The following is a 20,935-nucleotide window of genomic DNA, read 5'->3' as shown; positions in this document are numbered from 1 at the left end:
TTAACAAGCTTACCAGCAAATACTGAGTTGAATTTATTGTTATTACTGTATTATGACTTATACTGTTATAGGTGTACATGATAATAAAACACAGCTACATGCTAATACAGTAGTAGGAAAACTGATACTCTGAAGAATACTTGGAAGGATTGAACATCTGGATATAGGAATTAAGAGTGCCAATTCAGGATTTATTGGAACTAGTCGAATCTAACTAAGTTAGATAATTTTGGATATATACCAACATGGACAGGGTGCAATCGATGTTCAGCAATGCATTTACAACGAAAGCAGGACAGCTTATCGGTGAGTCTTTAATTTTTGAAATATTGTTTCAAGCTGGTTCTTAACATTTTTTTATTTTGTCATCTCAAAATTGCACCACCATACAACTTATAACAGTAGACCTATAATCAGATAGATTAGAATATACTGAATGTTCAAACCTATATTACCTTAGTATTATTATCTGCTTCTGATGTTAAATTAAACGATGTTAGATGATTGCTGGACTCTTCGTCGTTGTACAGTTGTAGAGTGGTTCACATAGCCGCTGGTCGATTATGGAGGCACAGTTCTTACCACTTCATGGCATCTCCTGCCACGAACTAACCGCGGCAGCTCTTGCCATGGTTTTAGAGCGCTAGGCTATTCAGTTATCAGTTATCACAAATTTATGTACCAGATTTCATTTGATCATGCGGATCATGGTTACGGCAGCAAAATTTTACCTGCTATCGGTTTCAAATTTGCTGCTGCGGTAACGGCAGCTTGTCATTGGTTTGTGGCAACTAAAAGGTCAGTCGCCATAAGTTTGGCCGTGGTATGGAAATACCGCCATGGTTTTGCGGCAGCTACTGACGCCACAGAATAATTAAAACTGGCCTCTTCCGGCATTAAGCCCATGCATCAGAAAACAAATAACTAGCTGACTAATCCCATACCCGACATGGAATGGTAACCGGACGAGGACCGTGGTTCACCATATGATTAAGCAATCCTAATTTATTATTCTTAATACCTTTTAATAAAATGAATAATCTTTATTATTCTTCTTATTGGTGTCACATTTGATGTAAGATTAGATTTCGCATGAACTAACATACATTTGAAGATATTGAGTTTAATGATTCATAAAAAGTAAAACAAGTATTGTTTCTACAAATTTATGTGCTTGAATATCAACTAAAAATTTCCAAAAATGGTTTTGTTCTAAATCAGGGGTATGCTAAATGCGGCCCACAAGGAAAAAGTGTGGGGCTCATGGTAAAGTGTCCATTGTGAATGATTTGCGGCCCGCGAAGGGAGTTTTTAATTTAGTACATACAGTTTCATCCAGTTATGTCTATCTGGCTCTTCTGTAATAAATGTTGCACACCCCCGTGGTAAACCGTTCTTAAAATCAAGAATTTATGTCAAATTTTACTATAACAACTGTATTTTTATTGTCGGATACATGTTGTTTTCAGAAAAAGCAACAGCTGCAACTCTCACTTCTGAAGATTGGACTCTAAATATGGAAATATGTGATGTTGTGAATTCATATGAAGAAGGGTAAGTTTTTCAAATTATCTTGAACAAAAAAATGAAATGGTTCAGTTTGTTTCTTGATCATGAGTTCTCAAACTTTTTAAGCCGCGCCCCCATTAATGAATTTGTCAAGTCTCGCGCCCCAACTCAAAAATAATTGGCTAACAATATGCTACAAATAACAGATAGTAAGGTGAGAGTAATATATCAGATAATAAAAATAACAACAAGCACAACAGCTCTCTGCAATCTCTAAACAGTAAGAAATGTAAATAAGGCGGCAAGATCAAATCTGACAAATATTTTTAAATTTAATTAACTTTAACTTCATGCCTTGCAAATAATTGTCTATGCTCCTCATTGTGGGGGGGCCCCATCGTTTGAAAATCACTGTTCTAAATTATATGTGAAGACGCCTACGGCATGCATATTTTATTCACTAGTGTTATGTATCCATGTTCGATTTCTACTAGTAATGAGACTAGAGGCCATGGTTATTCAAGTGATTTGAGCTTTTCCTATTTGTACGAACATGAAATTCTGTCCCATATTTTAACCCCATGTTGAAGTCTATCACAGTGTTCTACAAGTCTACGTTAACTAATGCAGTTACTCAAACATATGGTGATACCTTTAGGTCAGGGAATCCAATTCAAAGTTCATATTTATCGACTCAGCGGTGTGGCGCATTGTGCTAAGCGTTGAGAATACTCGTGCCATTGCACCTCTGATTACCCTGCGTGGGTTCGCAGGTTCGAAACCCTATGCAGGGATAAATATGCGCAATAGGATTGCTCCTTGAGGAGGACTCGCAGCCGTGGTTCACGCGAAGTAATGAATTAAAACGATGAATTAAAATATCTCATTGTATGTGACCATTTAAAAAGTAAAATATTAAAAAGTAAAAAGTAAAAAAATGTCATCATAGCTGCAGCAGGTCATGTCACTTTTCTCAAATATACATCTCCTTTTTTTCAGTCCGAAAGATGCGATGAAAGCCATCAAAAGAAGATTGACAAACAACAAAAATCCGAGTCAAATTAACTACACATTGACGGTGAGCTTCTCCCAACCTAGCTGCAATTTTTCATCATTAATTGTGAACTTGCTTATACGGAGTCTAGCGAAGTAAACACCGTACCAGTACCTCCTAAAATGATGCCAAATAATACTCAGATGTGAAATAAGTGCCAAAACAAAATGTGATATTTGTTTTGATACAGGCCTCAGCATTTATTCTCACATTACATCTTTGTTGGCGTTATTTGAGAACGCACAGACTTTTCATTTTTGTAGAAGTAATTGAGAAGTTTATGGGTTCTGTTTGACACCATGTAACGTCGGTTACCTTATTATTGCGATCCATCTGAAGTCTATAATACTCTGATTTTATTAAAATGGCTTTTCGGCATCGGGTGATAGCATATGTTCAATATTTATTAAATATTGACATCGCATTCCGAAAACAACTTATATGCAGCGTTATCAGAAAGTGGGGCTGCACTGGCGTGGTACTAAAGGCGTGTGTTGAAAATTGGCATGTGGCAATATTATGGTAACTTATGTTACGAAAGAATAGAAGCTTCTTACTTATTTTTATTAAAATATGAGATCAATATAAAAGTGTAAATATTATTTTCATTTTTTCAGGTTCTAGAAACTTGTGTAAAAAACTGTGGAAGTCGTTTTCATATTCATGTTACATCGAAAGATTTTTGTAACGAAGTTTTGATTAAAGTTATTCACTCGAAGAATACTCCTTCGTTAATGCTTCAACATAAGGTAATTTTTATTTTTTGGGCTAATGGAAAATGATGTTCGGAATGGGATAAAAATTCGATTACATTTTCTATTTTAGAGTGTAACTGTAATGTTTTGCATACAGGAGTAGCATATATATATATACACGAAGGCTAAAAATTGTGAATTTACTTTATAATATTATCAATTTTAATTGTGTTTGAATATTCTTTTTGATATCTCTGCTCAAAAATTAATATATATATCTATACATTTGATAGCAGGTATTTTCAATTTCAACCCTTTTTTATAAATGTGTTTAGGGTTAGGGATTAATGATAATGAATGAATTGTTGGAGTACGTTTGAATTATTAATTTCAAATATACTTGAATATTTGGAACATTTTGAAAATTCCCGTATTATAATAACCATGATGTTATGTAACATGTTGTAATGTTTGTGTAATAAAGTAGCTTATATATTCAAGGTAGGGTGTCAGTGAAGTACAAAAAAAAATGGAATTACAAAGGGAATTTATCGATATCATATATTGTTTTGGCCCTCACAGATGTATTAAGTGAAGTAAAAATATATGAATTATTACCGATTAAAAAAACAACAAACCTGGTTAAGATATATTGAGAACTGACTTCATACCAAAATTGGAATTGTAAAGAGACTTTATGGACACCCTATATATGAACTTTTGAGCAGGGATGACAAAAAGAATAAGAAAAATTTAATATTTTATAGAGTGACGAGATAATATAATGATTTCTTAATTTTACATTAGATATCTATTCGAAAGATTGTCAATCTAATCACTTAACATCTGTTGGTCAGCTAAAAATAAACTTCAGCTAGCTTGGACAGTGTAAAATATAGAAAATTAATCAAAATAATATTATTTTTAAACATTCTGCATTATCAAATTCATTTTCTCTAAATTTATTTTTGATGGACATTTAGAATATATTCAATAACTAATAAGTTTTTTAAGCATAATCCTTTTCTTTAATGTGGATACATTATTATTTCACTTCAGTCTCGATTAAGTATCTACCGTAATTTTGTATCAGGGAATGCTTTTAAAGAGCCTTGTTTAGAGTGGAGGTTTGGAAATGTCTTGTAAAATACACTTTGTGCTGATCAACAGACTACTGAACTATTTTTGCCGAGGATCCGCATACATAACTTCAAAATTATTTAGGTCCGGTCTTTCCAGAAATTATATTTCGGCATCCTAATACGCGCACTTCCTCGACCGGCTAATGATTATTAGCTAATCAAGATTGTTTGTTATGGTGTTATCATTCTTTTCATATTTATTCAAAAATATAAAAGTCATTTTATAAAAGGAAACTTCAATAGTGGGGTGAATGATCCAAAATAAAGAATTAGGTGCGGTCCGAATCAAACACTTGAAAGGTCCGGATTCGGACCGCGGTCCGCCAGTTGAGTAGCCCTGGTCTAGGCCAGTCTACTGATGTACAATCAATTTAATTTCTACGAACTTACCTTTTCTGCAGTAATAGTTTCACTGATGCGTGACCTGTCGGAATATTTCCAATTTAAAATAATTTATTGAATTCTGCTCAGATTTTGGGAATGATACAAGAATGGGCTGAAACATTCAAAAACACAGCAGCTATGAGAGGAGTCGTTGAAGTTTATGAAGAATTGAAAGAGAAAGGTGAAATTTTGGTTATGTCAAGATATAGTAGCTCCATACTTTGTAGTAGCTGTTTGTGCAGAACCATTTTCACAGTGAATGAGTTGTTTAATGAAAATATATTGAGTTAGGATATTAAAATAAATCAAATATATTTCACTACGAATATTGTGTATATTCAATATGGTTAATTGTGATTCATTTTATGATTCCTTATACTAGGGGTTCCCAAACTTATTGTTCAAGAGGAGCCAAATTATCCGGGAAAAAACTCTGGACGCACTTTCACGAGAGAAAAAAATGCTTTTTTAGAAAATAACTTAATTTTGTGATCGCTAATGATAAATAATTTCTCAAACCGCCTGTTAATCTTTTGAAATGCCAAAAAGTCACTCATATTTGTTAAACCTTGTTCAGCAGATAAATAAGTTGCAGCTCATGAACTTGTGTTTATCTTCATTTTAACATAACCTGTGGCGCGCCCTTTGGAAACCGATGAAAATGATGGTTTTGTAATGAAATATACCTCGGGTCAAAAGCTTCAAATATTGACTAAATTAGTTTTGAGTCTGATATTCCGTAATCATATTCCTGTTGTATTCTGAATATCATTGGAATTGAAATTTATTGCAAAATTTTTTTCATTATAAACAGGCTGGGAATTTCCGCAACAAGATAAAACAGCTGCTGCACCTATACTAACTCCAAAAAGAGTGAGTCAGAAAAACTTTAGTTCTCATTTTTCATACAATATTGCAAAGCAAATCTATATATAGCCCTTAATAAAAGCATCAGTTTCAGTTGCAACTAATCCCGATCAAAAAATACAGTTAATATTTTTCTGTATGCTCAGAACTTTATAATTGGCTTCTTCATTCCTCATCTTCGGCTTCCTTAATCCTATCCCAAACAAGTATCCAATTATGAATAGCTAAATATTTGTTTTTGAAAAGACCAGCGTTTTTGGAAGTTCATCCACTGCTTTTAAGGCCACGAGGCCACCATGCCCACAAATTATTATATTGTATACCCCAGAGGTGGGCAAGGTTTTCGGACCAGGGGCCACAAATTGTTCCCACTTAGACTGGCGGGCCATATAAGTGTGACGTAAAGAGTTACATTATATTATTATGAAGTGTTACAAAAGCAAAAGTGGAATACAATAAGCCTCGTGCCAAAACTCAATTCAAACGCTATCTCAACAAATTTCCTGAGCTTCTGTATTTTTTAGCTAAAACATCAAAATTTGGTTTTACTTTGGTTGTGGCAGCATCAGGCGAGCCAGATTAAATTACCCAACAGACAAATTCTGAAACAGACCTAATTGTATGCAGGGTGACTATTACACAACTTTTTAATCCAAATTCTCCATACTGCAATATTTATTTTGACTAAATTGAACCTTCTTTATTTTATTACAGAGTGTCCCCCAACCAGCACAACAACCCCAGGTATGTTAATTAGTTTATAGCTTTGGTACTCCTAAAGTATGTGAACCAAGATGGCGGCCACTGGAACATAGTATGTGTACCAGGTTAGGGTAAGGCCAGAATTCCATTCCAATATTTCCTATTTTAGTTCTATTTCGGAGACTAGCCAAGTGACTCCCGTATTATTTATACCTGAAATTATGGCCTAACCTGATACACATACTACGTTACGGTGTCCGCCATCTTGGTTCACATACTTCGAGAGTACCATAGCTTTCATATTATCCAAGATGGGTTGCAACATGTCTGTGATTTCTTTAGGTCATTTTTTATTTATTTAAACATATGCATAGAAGAAAAAGGGTTTTAGAGTCTGAAACATTTTACATATAACTTACGGTAGATTCCAAAAACTCTTAGTTGAAACAAAAATTTTGACTCTATATCTTTCGGCTCCAATTATGAACTCTGAGAAAGCCAAACATTGATAAAAATTATTGCAGGCTGTTCTTAATAATCTATTGCAGGGGTCACCAAACTACGGCCCGCGGGCCGGATCCGGCCCGCGGCGTCCTTTTATCCGGCCCGCAATAACACGCAAAAATTGCTAAATATTTTTCCAAGGGAGATTTTCCCGTGCATCGTCTTCCTTGTTTAATTCGTAACATTGGCCAATCAGCAAGATGCAAAAACGTGACGTATTAATAGGTCTTTTCGCTTCCGCTCAGACACTTTTTTCACCCTGATAGATTTTCAGTCGTGGTTGTAAACAATATTTCGTTTTTGCGACTTTAAATGCTATTCGTTAGTTTTTGGTTGTGTTTCGGAAATTTAAGTATGAATCAAATAAGTCAATCATCATTTGCGTCCTTAGGAGTTGTAGTTTTAATAGTAGTAAGGAAAAATTAGTCTAGGAATAGCTGTGACATAATAGGCTAAAATTCTCTACCGGTACGCAACGTTTTCTGAGAAAAATGCACTTGTACACTCGTAGCGCGTGCTTTCGACGAAACTGTTTACGTTTCTTGTGCTAAAATAAACATCGAATGTGCATTTTGCGCTAACAGTACTGTAATCCCTCGCGTACTGCTCCAATTTCACAAGTCACACTAACTCCGATATAAATAAAAACTGCGTCAGTGGATAGATCTGAGTGAAAATAGAAAACAATACCAAGTTTATAAAAAACGGTCAAGAAATAACGGAAATATCGAAACTTTAGTACCACCCGACAGGCCAATTTTTTCCATAAGGATTGTATTACTTTTTGATAAGAATTGTAATAAATAGGAAAAAAGAACACATATCATTCACTAATATTTCGATGTGCGTCACATCTATGGAATATTGAGACTATTTCTGGATTTTATTCTGGCAACGGTCATTGACACCGCCGAAAGATCGTCACAAATAAACGCTGGAGTTTTTGTGCATGATAGTTTGACAGTGGTTCATTGTGAGTAGAAGATATATTGTTGAATGGATTTCCCAACTTTTGTTCCCAAATTTATTATATTGCATTGACAGGAATATTCATCCGGCCCGTTTCAACACAGTTTGAGTCATACCCGGCCCGCGGTCAGAAAAGTTTGGTGACCCCTGATCTATTGAATAGTCTATACTTAGTCAAGTTAGTGAGTTTAGAGCTTTGGTTCTCAACCAATGATTTTCGGCCACTGCTGTGCCAAAGTAACATTTTAAGGCCGACCATAAACCTATTAAAATTTCTTCATTTCTGTCACTTTAGTTGAATTTTGAAAGTAGTAGCAATGATTCTGTTTTTTGCTACCGATTGGTCATTTTCACATTAAAATTATTGATTTATTAAAAAATATTATTATTTATCAAAAATTATAAAAATTAAAGTGTTCATTTTTGCTGAAGATATTACTGGTTTTTCTCTTGCATATAAAATTAATACTCTATGAATTTGGGCCACGATAGAAAAAGGTTGAGAACCAAAAGGTTAGAAATTTGGACTTTGATTATCTTCTCAAACTCCAAAGAATTCATAATTTTGAATACAGCCCCGATTTGAGATCAATAAAATTGCAGGTACCTACCTGCTTTAGGGCCATAATACATGAGCTAGCATTAGACACAAGCAAGGCATATAAGTAACAGAAAAAAAATACGGGAAAACAAATTTCTTTTTTATGCTTTAGGTTGTTTATGGTGGAGTACCAGGGACCATACCAATACCAGGTCAACAACCACAACGTTTACCACCGGGTGCCAGACCAAGTACCGGGCCCATCACACCAAGTCAAGAACAGGTAAATTGATATGTTGGGTTTTCAATAAACAGTTCTTTCTTTGACTTCTGAACAGGGTCCATACTTGAATTAATTTGTCTACATCCGGGCTATTGTTTGTAAAAAGCCTTTTTGCGCGACTGAGGTATTTTATTTGGTTTTAATCAGAAGTGACAAAGTTGGCTCTAAACACTAGGCAGGCCATCTTGTCCACAAATTACGCATTTTGGGATTCTGTATGGAGCTTGTGGGTTCCGTATGAAGCGCTTTTAGAACCTATGGTGTACAGAATTAATGGCACTCCCGAAGTATGTGTACCAAGATGACGCACAACCTAAACCCTAACCTGGTACACATACTCTGTTCAGGTTGTTCGCCATCTTGGTACACATACTTCTGGACCTCCGAATTAATAATGGTTCAATCTTGGGATCTTTAAGCAATGGCTAGCCCAGGGTTGTCCAAACCCAGGCCCGCGGGCCACATGCGGCCCGCCGCTTCGTTATCTGTGGCCCGCGTCACATTCGGAGAGTAATCAAAAAATCGCATCTCGTGTTGTTTCGCCATAAAATTAAGCGGAAAAATCTTTTGACATATTGTCATCACTAATGTCACTGAATTAAATAGTGTTATGGCTAGCTGGGGAAACTAGCGAAGTTGAATGATGTGCTTGGCGGTCCAAATTGTTACCTGGCTTTCTAACTTTTTCGTCGGGAATATTTGCAAACAATATAGGCATCATTGAAAACTAAAAATCGAATGCGGATTCTATTAGCCTAGAATGGCTATGCCTGATAACTATGTGTTTGCACAATAAAGGTGTTTGTTTTGTATTGCACTGTTTACCTATTCTTGGCACTATTGTGGCCCACGAACAATGCAAAAATAATTTTTTGGCCCGCGGAGCCGACAACCTTGGACCACCCTGGGCTAGCCACTGATAATAAGGAGTCTGCTATATGCCTTCAAGTTCCAAAATCTTTCTATTCCAATATTGCTTACCTCATCTAACAATTAGTTACATCATGGGTAAGGTCGAGTGCTTGGGATTTGATCCGAAGATTTTCAGTCTTCGATGCTAACATAGCTTAGTCCAAGCTGTGGGCGCTCCCGTAGTATTCGTACAAAGATGGCGCACCTGATAACCCTAACCTGGTACACATACTATGTTCAGGTTGTGTGCCATCTTGGTACGAATACTACGGGAGCATCCAAGCTGTGGCCACAAAAGCCACTCTATTTAGATTGATTTTTCTATTTCAGACTTTTATTTTCTCTCTTTTTTTCATTCCAGATAACGAAACTTCGTTCAGAACTTCAAATTGTTCTCGGAAATATTCAAGTATTTTCTGAAATGCTGACGGAATTAGTTCCGGGACAGACAGAACCCGCAGATCTGGAATTGTTACAGGTGAATTATGAAATTTGGGAAGGTTGTATGCTTAATATCAAGGATGCTCCTGAAGTATGCGAACCAAGATTGCGGACACCGGAATGTAGTATGTGTACCGGGTAGGGTTAGGCCGTGATTTTATTCCCATTTTCCTTAATTTAGTTTTATTACGAGTTCAGAGACTAGCCAAGTGACTCCCGTAGTATTTGTACCTGAAATTATGGCCTAACCTGGTACACATACAACGTTCCGGTGTCTCCATCTTGGTACGCACACTTCAGGAGTACCAAATCAAAAATTTAAGACAAGGATTACGACAAGTTAGAATCTCAGAGAAGCGTTTATGGCCCACTAACAGGGCCAAGGGCCCAGTTTAAAAAAACTTTTCCAATCCTTCATAAAAATGAAGTTCGTTCTAAAGTTAGCAGTACAAGTTTTATTTTACTTTCACTTACTTTCCAAATTAAATTTCATTTCTACCCTGCAAAATAGCTCATTTCTAACCCTGCAGAGCATCTGCAAACCGTAGGCTTATAATCATTTCTAAATTATTTATGAAATATGAGATCAGTTTCATGTGGAAATTTCTCAAGGTTATCCAAGGTCAAATTATAAATATCCGACTTGTTCAATATTTCACCACATTGATATAATTGGAATAGAACGGTTGGGTAGGATTTGCGCATTTATCCCAGGAGAGAGGAAAGGGAATAATATGGCTCAATCACATGGCTCACCCAGTTGTCAGTCCATGCTGGGTTGGGGTCTAAAAAGTTTCAAATTCAAGCTACAAAAATGGCTATGAGTGATATGAGTGCTTTTTTCCACATTTTAAAGGGGTTCTCACTCTCAAAAACCCCCTAGATACTGCCCTGTGTGACATAGATATGTATCACAATATACTGAATAACTGAAGATTATTAAACGAGAATATCAGTCGGAGACTGAAGACTTATCGATGAAAGTTAGGGGATCCCCCATTCATCCACTCTTACTCTATAGTGAGACCGCGTGTCCCATTACCAATTAATTGATAACTTGCTAATTATACGACATAATTCATCCAAAATCAATGCAATATTTGGGGCAGACTCAACCACACCTTCGTGAGATATCGCGTGCATCTAACATACAGACAGACAAATACCTATCAACATACTACACCGTATACACAATGTTTTTTCTCACTGGTTGAAAATTACTGCTCCATACTCAGGTGTGAAGCCGGAAATTTTCAGAGGGGTGTTCTGATTTTCTAAGTTAGTCTGGCCAGAGACCGAGGGTGTGAAAAGCGTTCCAAGATGTGAAAAATTGCAATATATGATACAGAAAAATGATTTTTTCACATTTCAAAAGGGGGTTTCCGACCCTCAAAAACCCACTGGATATATATGCCTTTCCCTGTCCATATGTTTTCTTCATTGTGATAAATTTTGATCATTTTATTTTCAGGAATTAAACAGAACATGTCGTGCGATGCATCAGCGAGTAGTTGAACTCATAGAAAGAGTAGCAAATGAAGAATTGACAGGTTTGCTTTTCTTTTCGAATTGACAAATGAAAATAGTGTTATTTTTTTTTAAAGAAAATTGAAATAAGAATTGACATATTCTAAACCCAGAATTTAAAATAGGAGCCGTTTTTATCACGGCTCAGTCGAGTGTATATTTTTTTTACTTGTATCCTTGTAACGAACTCATATGATAAAATGGAAGTTTAAGCATTTTAATGCGAAAGTGCAAAATGGATTCGAGAAATGAGAAAAATGTTTGCTTCTGATTTTGAAAATTCTATGACTTTTAACTGAAATACATTTGAATATTGCTTCAAACTACTATTATGTAGATTCCTGTTTATACTATTTCAGATAATATTTTCCAATATTTGCGCTTTCGTTATGGAACCGTCAAATTTAAGTCAATTCTGTCATTGTTTTTCAGCTGAACTCCTGAAGGTCAACGATGATCTGAACAACGTTTTTCTTCGTTATGAGCGTTTCGAGAAGTATCGTACAAGTCAGTCAACGGCTCCTAAACAGGAGCATACCCCCAGTCCTGTTCCTACATCAATGGCACCACCTAGTGTAACACCTTACCCACTTCCTCATTCTGAGCCACCACCAAGTTATTCTGATGTAAGTAGAATAATTGTTACATAATGGAAGGTTTTTTAAATATTTCTGTTGTTAATGGAAAAAGGATTTTGCCGCCATTTCAATTTTTAGCACTGGACGAAAGCTTTTATTTACTTTTATTTTTCTGTTTTTATAATTAGCCCCATAGGGCTCGCTCCACCACTAGTTATGATCTTTTTGCCATGTTGCATGTTGTCAGTCTAGTTGCAATCTTTTCAACCTGTTGCTTAGCTTAGACTGTCGTGAATTGTTACGTTCGATAAAATACTCAGGGTTTTAAGCAAGACATAAGGGCGACTGTTGATATTTTGAAAAAAAATTTAATTGAAAATATTGCAAAGATATGGTACTTTTTGGGCTGGTTTTCTAATCGAAGTTTGAATCAATATTAACTGTAGTATTTCAATAAAAAGTTGTTCAAAAGTTGAATATATTTTTCATCATTTTCTCAAAGCAGTTTTTTCAAGGTTCTCCATTTTAAGTTGAAGCCCTTGGTCGATACTTTTTCTTTAACGCTCACAAATAAAACTGAATTTTTCATTCTGCAGACTGAACAAACAACACCAGAAGTCAGCGATTTGATTGATTTGGGAGCTGAGGATGCGGCAACACTAGGTGCCGCTGCTGCTTCACAACCACCCCAACCCAGCGTTACGTCAACGACAAGCAATATGGCTGCTATGAGTGAGATCCCTTTTATTTTTATGAAGTTCGAAAACAAATTACCATATATCTTCGCAAATAAGCCGAGTTTGAAACTCGAAAAAATTGCCAAACTAAGGGGTTGGCTTATGCGTACATAGCTCTAATCACACCAAAAATTCGGCCTATACGAGCATAACACTGATCGCACCTAAAAATTCGGCTTATACGAGCATAGCTCTGATCATACTCAAACGATATGACATTATGCTAACTTAATTCTAACAGCAACAGCACAAATTAGCTGTGATAGGTGCATACGGTGTGTTGCAATTTGTAGGGTCTTACCGTATATCCTCTCATGTAAGCATAGTTTAAAACTAAAAAAGAGTTGCCAAACTAAGGGTTGGCTTCTACAAGCATAACTCTGATCGACTCAAACGAAATGTCATTAAGCTAACTTAATTCCAACAGCTACTCAAATTTGCTGTGGTAGGGGCATATGGCGTGTTATGATTTGTAGGGACAACTTATGTGCGATATCAGCTTATATGCGAAGATATACATACCATACTTGCTTTATTACATTGCTTAAATTGCAAAAAGTCTTTTTTCCTTCATTTTTGTTTTGAACAAGGTTCTGTATGAACAGAAACTGATAATTGAAGAACTAATCTTTTTTGGAAGGACTGGAGCAGTGGTTTTCAACCTTTTATGGCTTTTGGCCCCGTGGCTTCAGCACTCAGGGCTCCATATTTATCCATATTCAAGTGGTATTTATAGTGTTGTTTTAATTGGTCGATTCTAAATCACATTATGTTCAGACAGTTATTGTTCGTCAAAGTGAAAGCACCCTGTGAAATCCCCTTATCAAACAAAGATAGTAGTTAGGCTATTGAATCTGTAAATCCCCCGAACAAATGTTGAAATGCTCGGGTAATGGGTTTGTTGTTTTTTTGCTGCAAACTCATACATACAAGGTTTGGCCTTTTTACTTCACCCAATTACTGTTAGACCGTTGCTGCTTGATAACCAGTATTGGTTATTCGTGACCCCCTTCACCCCCTTCGCGATTTTTTTATTTGTATACACAGCGTCTTTTTTTTTTCAAGATGATGAAAAAATAAATTACTGATTACTAGGTTATTTTTTTAGATTTAGATCAACTAATGATGACCCCAACACAGCCTGCTTCTTATCCATCTTTATCTCAAGATCTTGCTCAGTTTGACAACATGGCAGCGTCGGCCCACCCACCAACTGGAAATGCTGAGTAAGTATGCTAGTGATGGGATAGGCCTGACATGGGCAAACTATGTCCCGCATGCCAAATCTGGCTCGTTCAGTAATTCAATCTGGCTCGCCTGATGCTGCCACAACCAAACTAAAATTAACTCAAGGGATTAGTTGATATTGCGGTTAAATTTAGTTTTGGCATGACTGTTAAGGGAACATTTTATGTCACCCGTACATGGCACGTCAGTTTAGGTGGCAAACACCTTGCCCACCCCTGGGATAGGCTGTTGTTTGGCTTATCGTTAGAAATAGGTGTGGGTGAACAGGTCTAAATCATATGGGAGATAATTATGAGCGAGAGATTGCTGGTTCGCCAAATGATTAAGACATCCTAATGCTTTTATTTCTCCCCTGGGATAAATAAGTATTCCATCAACTTTATCTTCACAGACCTTCAATAGCAGAAATGACACGGGCAGAAGATGAAATTGAAAAATGGTTGGAGGCAGGGGAAGTGAAAACAGCAGGGCAATCACAGGTTTGTTACCTTTAGATTTTGTTGTTACCTTGAGACCTTCAAAGATGATGAGAAAAGTCTAAACTTGAAAACTACTAATTTCATCTAGTAAAGAAGGCTTTCATATGCCAAAGTTCTTGTTATCAAAGTTTGATAATTGCCTAGTGCTGTGGCGCATCGTGCTAAGCTTTAGGAATACGCTATATACGATAAGACGGCCTAATCACATGGCAAACCATGACTTCTCGTCCGGTCATGTCCATGTCGGGTATAGGATTAGTTAGCCAGATATCAGATTCAGATGCATGGACTGTGAGAGATAATTAAGGGTGAGTTGCTTGACTCCTCACCACTCTAGGGTGGTTCACGTAACCGCTGGTCAGTTACTGCTTCCTCCACCATCAAGTCCATGCATCTGAAACTGATATCTGGCTAACTAATCCCATACCCGACATGGACATAACCTGACGAAGGCCGTGGTTCGCCATATGATTAAGCCGTCTTATCGGCTTTCCCTTCCGTCAGAATAAATATAGGAATCTTATCCTTGATTCTCTCATATCTCAGAACAGGTAGTAGGGAGTGGATTATAATTTTAAACTGCCCTGTTTTAAAATACTGTTATCTAATTTTTTCTAACAATTTCCCCCCAAGTTGGCTTTTTCCGCAGTTTGGTGGGTACTTGGGTTTGATGGATGCGTAGTATGTGTACCAGGTTAGACCATAATGTTATTCCGATTTTCCTTATTGTCTGTGGGGATTGTCTGTGTTATACAAGTGAATTTACCCCTGACCATAGGTTTCAGTCCCTTTAGGCAACTTGATGTAAAATAGGCGAACAAAAGTAGTTACCTCCATATTGGTACACATACGTTTAAAGCGCAGTTAGATGTTCTATTTATGAATCTTCTTTCATGTTCAGACAATAGAGCCAGCTAATGGAGTTGAAGCCACGACAGATGGTAAGTTCTTTTTAATATGAGAGCAAGAGAATAATATTTTTTTCTAATCACTGTCAGCACAAATTGTATCTAATGATGAACTTTCTTTTGGCCACCGTAGAACCAATCCATGGGCTTCTAGAGGGGGGTTGGCCCAATTTGAAAAACTGTAGTCTAATTCTTGCAATCTTCCTCACAGAATTCAACGCTTTTTTGACCGAGCGAGTGTCAGCAGGAGATCAACTTCCTACGTTACCAGATGTCCCTACTGGTGCAGTTGGTGGACAAACAAATAACACGGATGGTCGACAAAGAAAAATGCAGAGTGGAAATCAACCTATGTTTGGTCTATGATTTGAGTTTTTATTAAATATTCTAACAAGCGTAATTGCTTGCTCTCTATCGCCAGACTGTGTATCGACTGACTATATGTGGCGACGTGCAAAGTTGAGAATTTTATTATCGGTACGTAATCTAAGTGAATAATTTGAAACTCCGCCTTTTTTATGAGCTTTCAACCCAGGACAATTCTATCTATATCATACCATTGCTAGATTTCGGATACTATTTGGACATGGTATGGTAGATGTTTTTGGTGAATCGTTGTCGTAACAAGTTTTTTTTCTAGACAGTGGTCTTCAACCGGAATTCCGCGGCACCTCGAAATTCAGCTAGTTCAGTCTGGGGTTCTGTAATATTCCATTCGAATTCGAAAGTCTATAATACTATTATACAAGGTGTCCAAAAAAAATTCTCCCTGATTTTATAGTCATAACAATTGTAAGTTTAAATAAATTTTATTGTATGATAAATAAGAACTACAAGCACAATAAGAATTATTAATAAACAAAGACAAAGAAATTTTCAATTGTTATTATTATAAAATCGGGCGAAATTTTATGGTCATCCTGTATGTATATAATCAAATAACTTGCGGTATTATGTTTGACACTATTATTAAACTTGCTACACTTTTCAAGGTCATTTTACTTTGCCAGTATCAGATTTGCTAATATATATGTATTTATAATTCAGACAATAAAAGGCAATTAGCTCTCTCGCAGGGGTCCCTTGAACCCTCATGAAGGGGTTTCTTTGGGGTTCCACTCCTTCAAACGGTTGAAAAATACTGTCGTAGACCACGGTTTCCCAAACTAGAGTCCGCGAACCCCTAGGGGTCTGTCATGACTGCACAGGAAGTCTGCAATGAAAGAGTCCGATCCGTCTTAAAATGATTCCCTTTTGCAACGACCTACATGTGTGAGACAGCATTTCGAATTTTACTAATATGATAAAAGTACAGATCGTTAAGGCACCTCATCCATCACCTCAATGTCTTTTGTGTTGCAGTGTTGTAAATAAAATCTTGTCCTTCCCCGCTAGGCCCAGAAATTGATATGGCATACGAATTGGGGTCTGGCAAAACTAAGATTCACAAATAGGGGATCGCAGCCCAAAAGTTTGGTAAACCCCATCCTAGATCAATCACCTATACCAGAAGTTCCCAAATTTTTTAAACTCACGACGCATTCAATTTTTTCAGTATTCGATGCATTGAAAATAAATTTTGGCTTATCAACATTAAATTACGATAAGACTGATCAATGTGAATTGTTTCTGTGCATATAAACTGTATTAACGTGACCGGGTGTCTGAAATCCACAAATTTGAACAATGTTCATTTTCCTGTGACAAGATCTATTTACAGGCAAATTGATTGATATTTCATGGTCGATTTTTCGCAACTCACTTGTGCTTCTGAAAATATAGTCTTGGAATCACTGCACCATTCAATTTTTCACTTAATGTATTGTTTTCTGAAAAGATATTTACCGATGGTTGTTCTCTGTGGTTTGAAACTACCAATTGCGGATTTTGTAAAATCCACGAAACAATTTTCCATCCAGTGATCTGGTGCATGGCAATGCTACCTTAGTGTCCATGTAATTGAGCGTCATTGCTCAATGGCCATTTCTGTAATTTATTGTTGAAACAAAAAATTGCTTTTCTCTTTGAATTGGGAGTCGATAAATTTTCAAATAATAATTTGTTTCTAAATGTAATATTTGTAAATTTATGTATAAATTTTTAATTCAGTGTTTGTAGTCGTTAATTATCATTTCGAACTCAACTATGAATGCTTCGCTCAAGTTTTTATGAATTTGATTGAAGAAAGCTTAGTAGTTATGATATAATAACACAGCATGATTACCGGTACATATTCCTTAAGCAAAAATTTCCTTGCAGCAGGGGTTGGCCCCTAAAACAAATATCGGTATTTAGTTTTTTTTAATTTGCCCAAAGCAAGGCTGAATGATTGGAAATGATACAATAACAGAGAAGAATAGGATTAACTATTTTTTAAACGTGAATTTTCTTGAAACAGAAATTAAGTCTTATAAATTTGCCCGAAGCAATGCTGAACTCTTGGAAATGATATAATAACGGAGGATGAATAAATATTCTTTAAGCAAGAGAATTCACTTAGAACAAGACTTGGCTTCTAAAACCACAATAAGTAATAACACGCGAATCCATACTTAACAACTAAGGTGATACCTACATAAGGGGTTCTCAAACTTTTGGTGTTATCTGAGAACAAATTTTTAGGTTGCAATTTTCAAGTGCCGGCCGGATTTTAAACTCATTTACTACTGGACTATTGCTTTGGAATTTTCAGAGGTTGAAGATAGTATTTTTTGCTGGAGGGCTATTACTTTTATTTATTTCCAAAATTTCTGTGGGCTCTAATGGATTTGTGTTTTTGTGAGTGATGACGCCATAAAATTAAAAATTGCAAATCTTATGACGGTTCTGTATATGCGATCTGTGACAAATTGTATTACCCGTACTACTTCATTCGGTCTTTGTGTCCATATATTTGAGCATTGATATCTTATTTTTTCATGTACTGGTTTTGTCGAATAATAATACGAAGTATTAGCTAATCCTACTGCAACCTGTAGTCGTTTTTACCTGCACGCACTATCCAATCCACTCTCACTTCATTGACTTTTGCAGTGGACCTATTGTTCTGTATGTAATTTAGAATGCAATTCATCCATTATCATAAAGGCATAGGGCAGTGGTTCTAAAACCACAGCCCAATTACGACCCACGTAACGACTCACCAAATTTAAGTGAAAAAGTATAATACTTTGTTTTACCTGTTGCATTCTAGACACCGCCAAATATTACAGTTAAACATGTGTATATTCGTAACAATTCAATTATATCAGTATCTTAATTATACATATCGACCCCTTGCAGGCTCTCCCAGCCTGCGAACATCTTCTGTTCCTAATTTTGAAGAAAGACTAGACATAGAAGAATGACTGAGTCCGACCTAACTCATAATTATCCATTTAGTTGTGCAAGTTTTCGGGTTCAAAGCCTTGTGATCTACACCAGTTGAAACCGATTTGAACTTTTTTACCATCTTTGAAATTCTTGATTTTTAGAATGAATAATTTTCAATAGTTGAATTTGAAAAAACTATCATTTGGAGCAATTGAAATCTCACAGTATGACTAAAAAAGGTTTTCAATTTTGTAAAACTGACAAATATAGGAAACAGAAATCTATCCGCTGTTCATCTGAAACTTGCGTTTCCAAATTAAAAATTACTGAATGAACAATGTCTTGTTGAACACAACTGAATTTAGAATATATTATACTTCAAAGATGTTGTTTTATATTTGGTCCATCCTTGCTGTTCACACCCCACCCAATGCGTAATAAATGTACCAGGCTATGAAGCAGATGTTCCCAACCTTCTATAGCCCGTGGTCCCCTGATGAAGGCTTTTGGCACCCATGGTCCCCTTGTTTATCATTCCAGTGTTATTTTCATTGGTAGTTTCCAAATAAATACCATTATGTTCAAACAATTCATGCTCAACAAAGTGAAAACACCCTGTGAAATGACCTCATCAAACAATGAAACTAGGAAGAACTGAGTTTTCTTGTGAAGGAAAAAGTAAAATCAGTTTTGTGCCTAGCATGGTGGCCCCCCTCCAACTGTTCTGTGGCCCCATTGGTGGGCCACGTGCCCCCGGTCTGTAACCGCTGCTATAAAGCATAATTTGAGAATATATTCATTTCTTTATATTGTTCAGTGACTTCTACAGAGTAATGTGTCTCTACTTTTGCTGTCACACTAATACTCATATTTTCTTATCGAGTCGTAAAGGTAGGCTACATAATATATGTGTGGTAGCTAATTAGACCCTGATCTTGTGTCTACTTTATGTACTATCCTATTATAAATTTGCATCAAATCTGCCTAACTTAGGTTAGTGTGACCTTTCTCGGTTTGTTAAATTGTTCACTTTATTTTTATTTTTCCGACATGTTATCTTAGGGGGAGAGGAAAGCTGGTAGGAAGACTTAATCAATTTACTTCTAGTGAATTCTTACTACGAAGATAGTCTTGTTTGCCTGTTAGTATCTGTACAAAAAACTAATTTTAAATTTCTTTCTATTTTTTTCGCACCTGTTGTAGGAGTTTTTTAATGATATTCGATTGTTTTACTAATCTGTCATTATTCAGATAATTTTCATGTATTTTGCAATAATCTTATTTTATGTTATTACTTCACATTATTCAAAATTTTGTCTTCAGACGTTGGGAGGGGGATTTAGGGTAGGATTTACACATTTATCCCGAGGAAGAGGAAAGGTGATAAGACGGCCCAACCATGTAGCAAACCACGGCCTCTTGTCCAGTTACCAGTTTATGTCGGGTATTGTATTAGTTAGCCAGTTGCATGGACTCGATGGACAGTAAAATTAGCTGAAACATGCTGACAAGATAGGTGACTGCGGGCTGCATTGACTATTGATTTTGTTCGCCATTTATCGCAGTCTTTCGTTTTAAATAACAGACTTCTCTTGGACAAAAAACATTTTGGTGTCTCGCTAATTCAGAGAACACTTCATGCTGAATCCCAGCTGTTGTTATATATACTGCTGATGCATGCATTCATCACGACTGCTTTTCTCAGAATTAAAAGTCTATGTCAACGGTTGAGAACGACTAATGTTCCATGCCTGACAATTAAGTTTTTTGTCACCCTAGAAACATGATAGCCACAGGAACCTCTGTAAAGAGATAAGATGGCTTCTTTATGTCATGAGCCACAGTCGCTCCGTTTACTGCTACATATTGGTTAGTACATGAATAGTTATTATTAAATTCAGTCAACATACGGTAACAGAGACGGGTGCATGCACAAGACCCCTTATTCAAAGTGCATTATTGTAGCATTGGCAGCATGATCATATGTAGATCACTGCTATTTGATTCTGCCAGCTTATTTGTGAAGTTGGTTTGTACTGATGCCATATTTCATTACTTTTGGAAAAAATGCAACAAAATATTACTGTGATTGAAGATTTTCGGCATCGGTGGACATATTTTTCAACTTGAGCAATCGGCTCTT

At 36.2% G+C, this 20,935-nt stretch overlaps 1 protein-coding gene across 1 annotated transcript; it reads left to right on the top strand.

The window, feature by feature from the left end:
• The first annotated feature begins 45 nt into the window (after window positions 1-45).
• LOC144431935 (TOM1-like protein 2) lies at window positions 46-20,103 on the top strand. Its single transcript, XM_078119736.1, has 16 exons — window positions 46-306; window positions 1,470-1,554; window positions 2,509-2,587; window positions 3,181-3,312; window positions 4,872-4,965; window positions 5,599-5,657; window positions 6,366-6,395; window positions 8,540-8,650; window positions 9,924-10,040; window positions 11,475-11,553; window positions 11,963-12,156; window positions 12,705-12,840; window positions 13,954-14,071; window positions 14,485-14,572; window positions 15,474-15,513; window positions 15,692-20,103. The coding sequence occupies exons 1-16, from the start codon at window positions 246-248 to the stop codon at window positions 15,844-15,846; spliced, it is 1,578 nt and encodes a 525-aa protein (XP_077975862.1). The 5' UTR covers window positions 46-245; the 3' UTR covers window positions 15,847-20,103.
• The last annotated feature ends 832 nt before the right edge of the window (window positions 20,104-20,935 follow it).

The sequence above is a fragment of the Styela clava genome, chromosome 14 (assembly GCF_964204865.1).
Source record: "Styela clava chromosome 14, kaStyClav1.hap1.2, whole genome shotgun sequence".
Lineage (NCBI taxonomy): Eukaryota > Metazoa > Chordata > Ascidiacea > Stolidobranchia > Styelidae > Styela > Styela clava.
The sequence above is the reverse complement of the archived record's forward strand: the minus strand, read 5'-3'. Positions and strand labels throughout refer to the sequence as shown.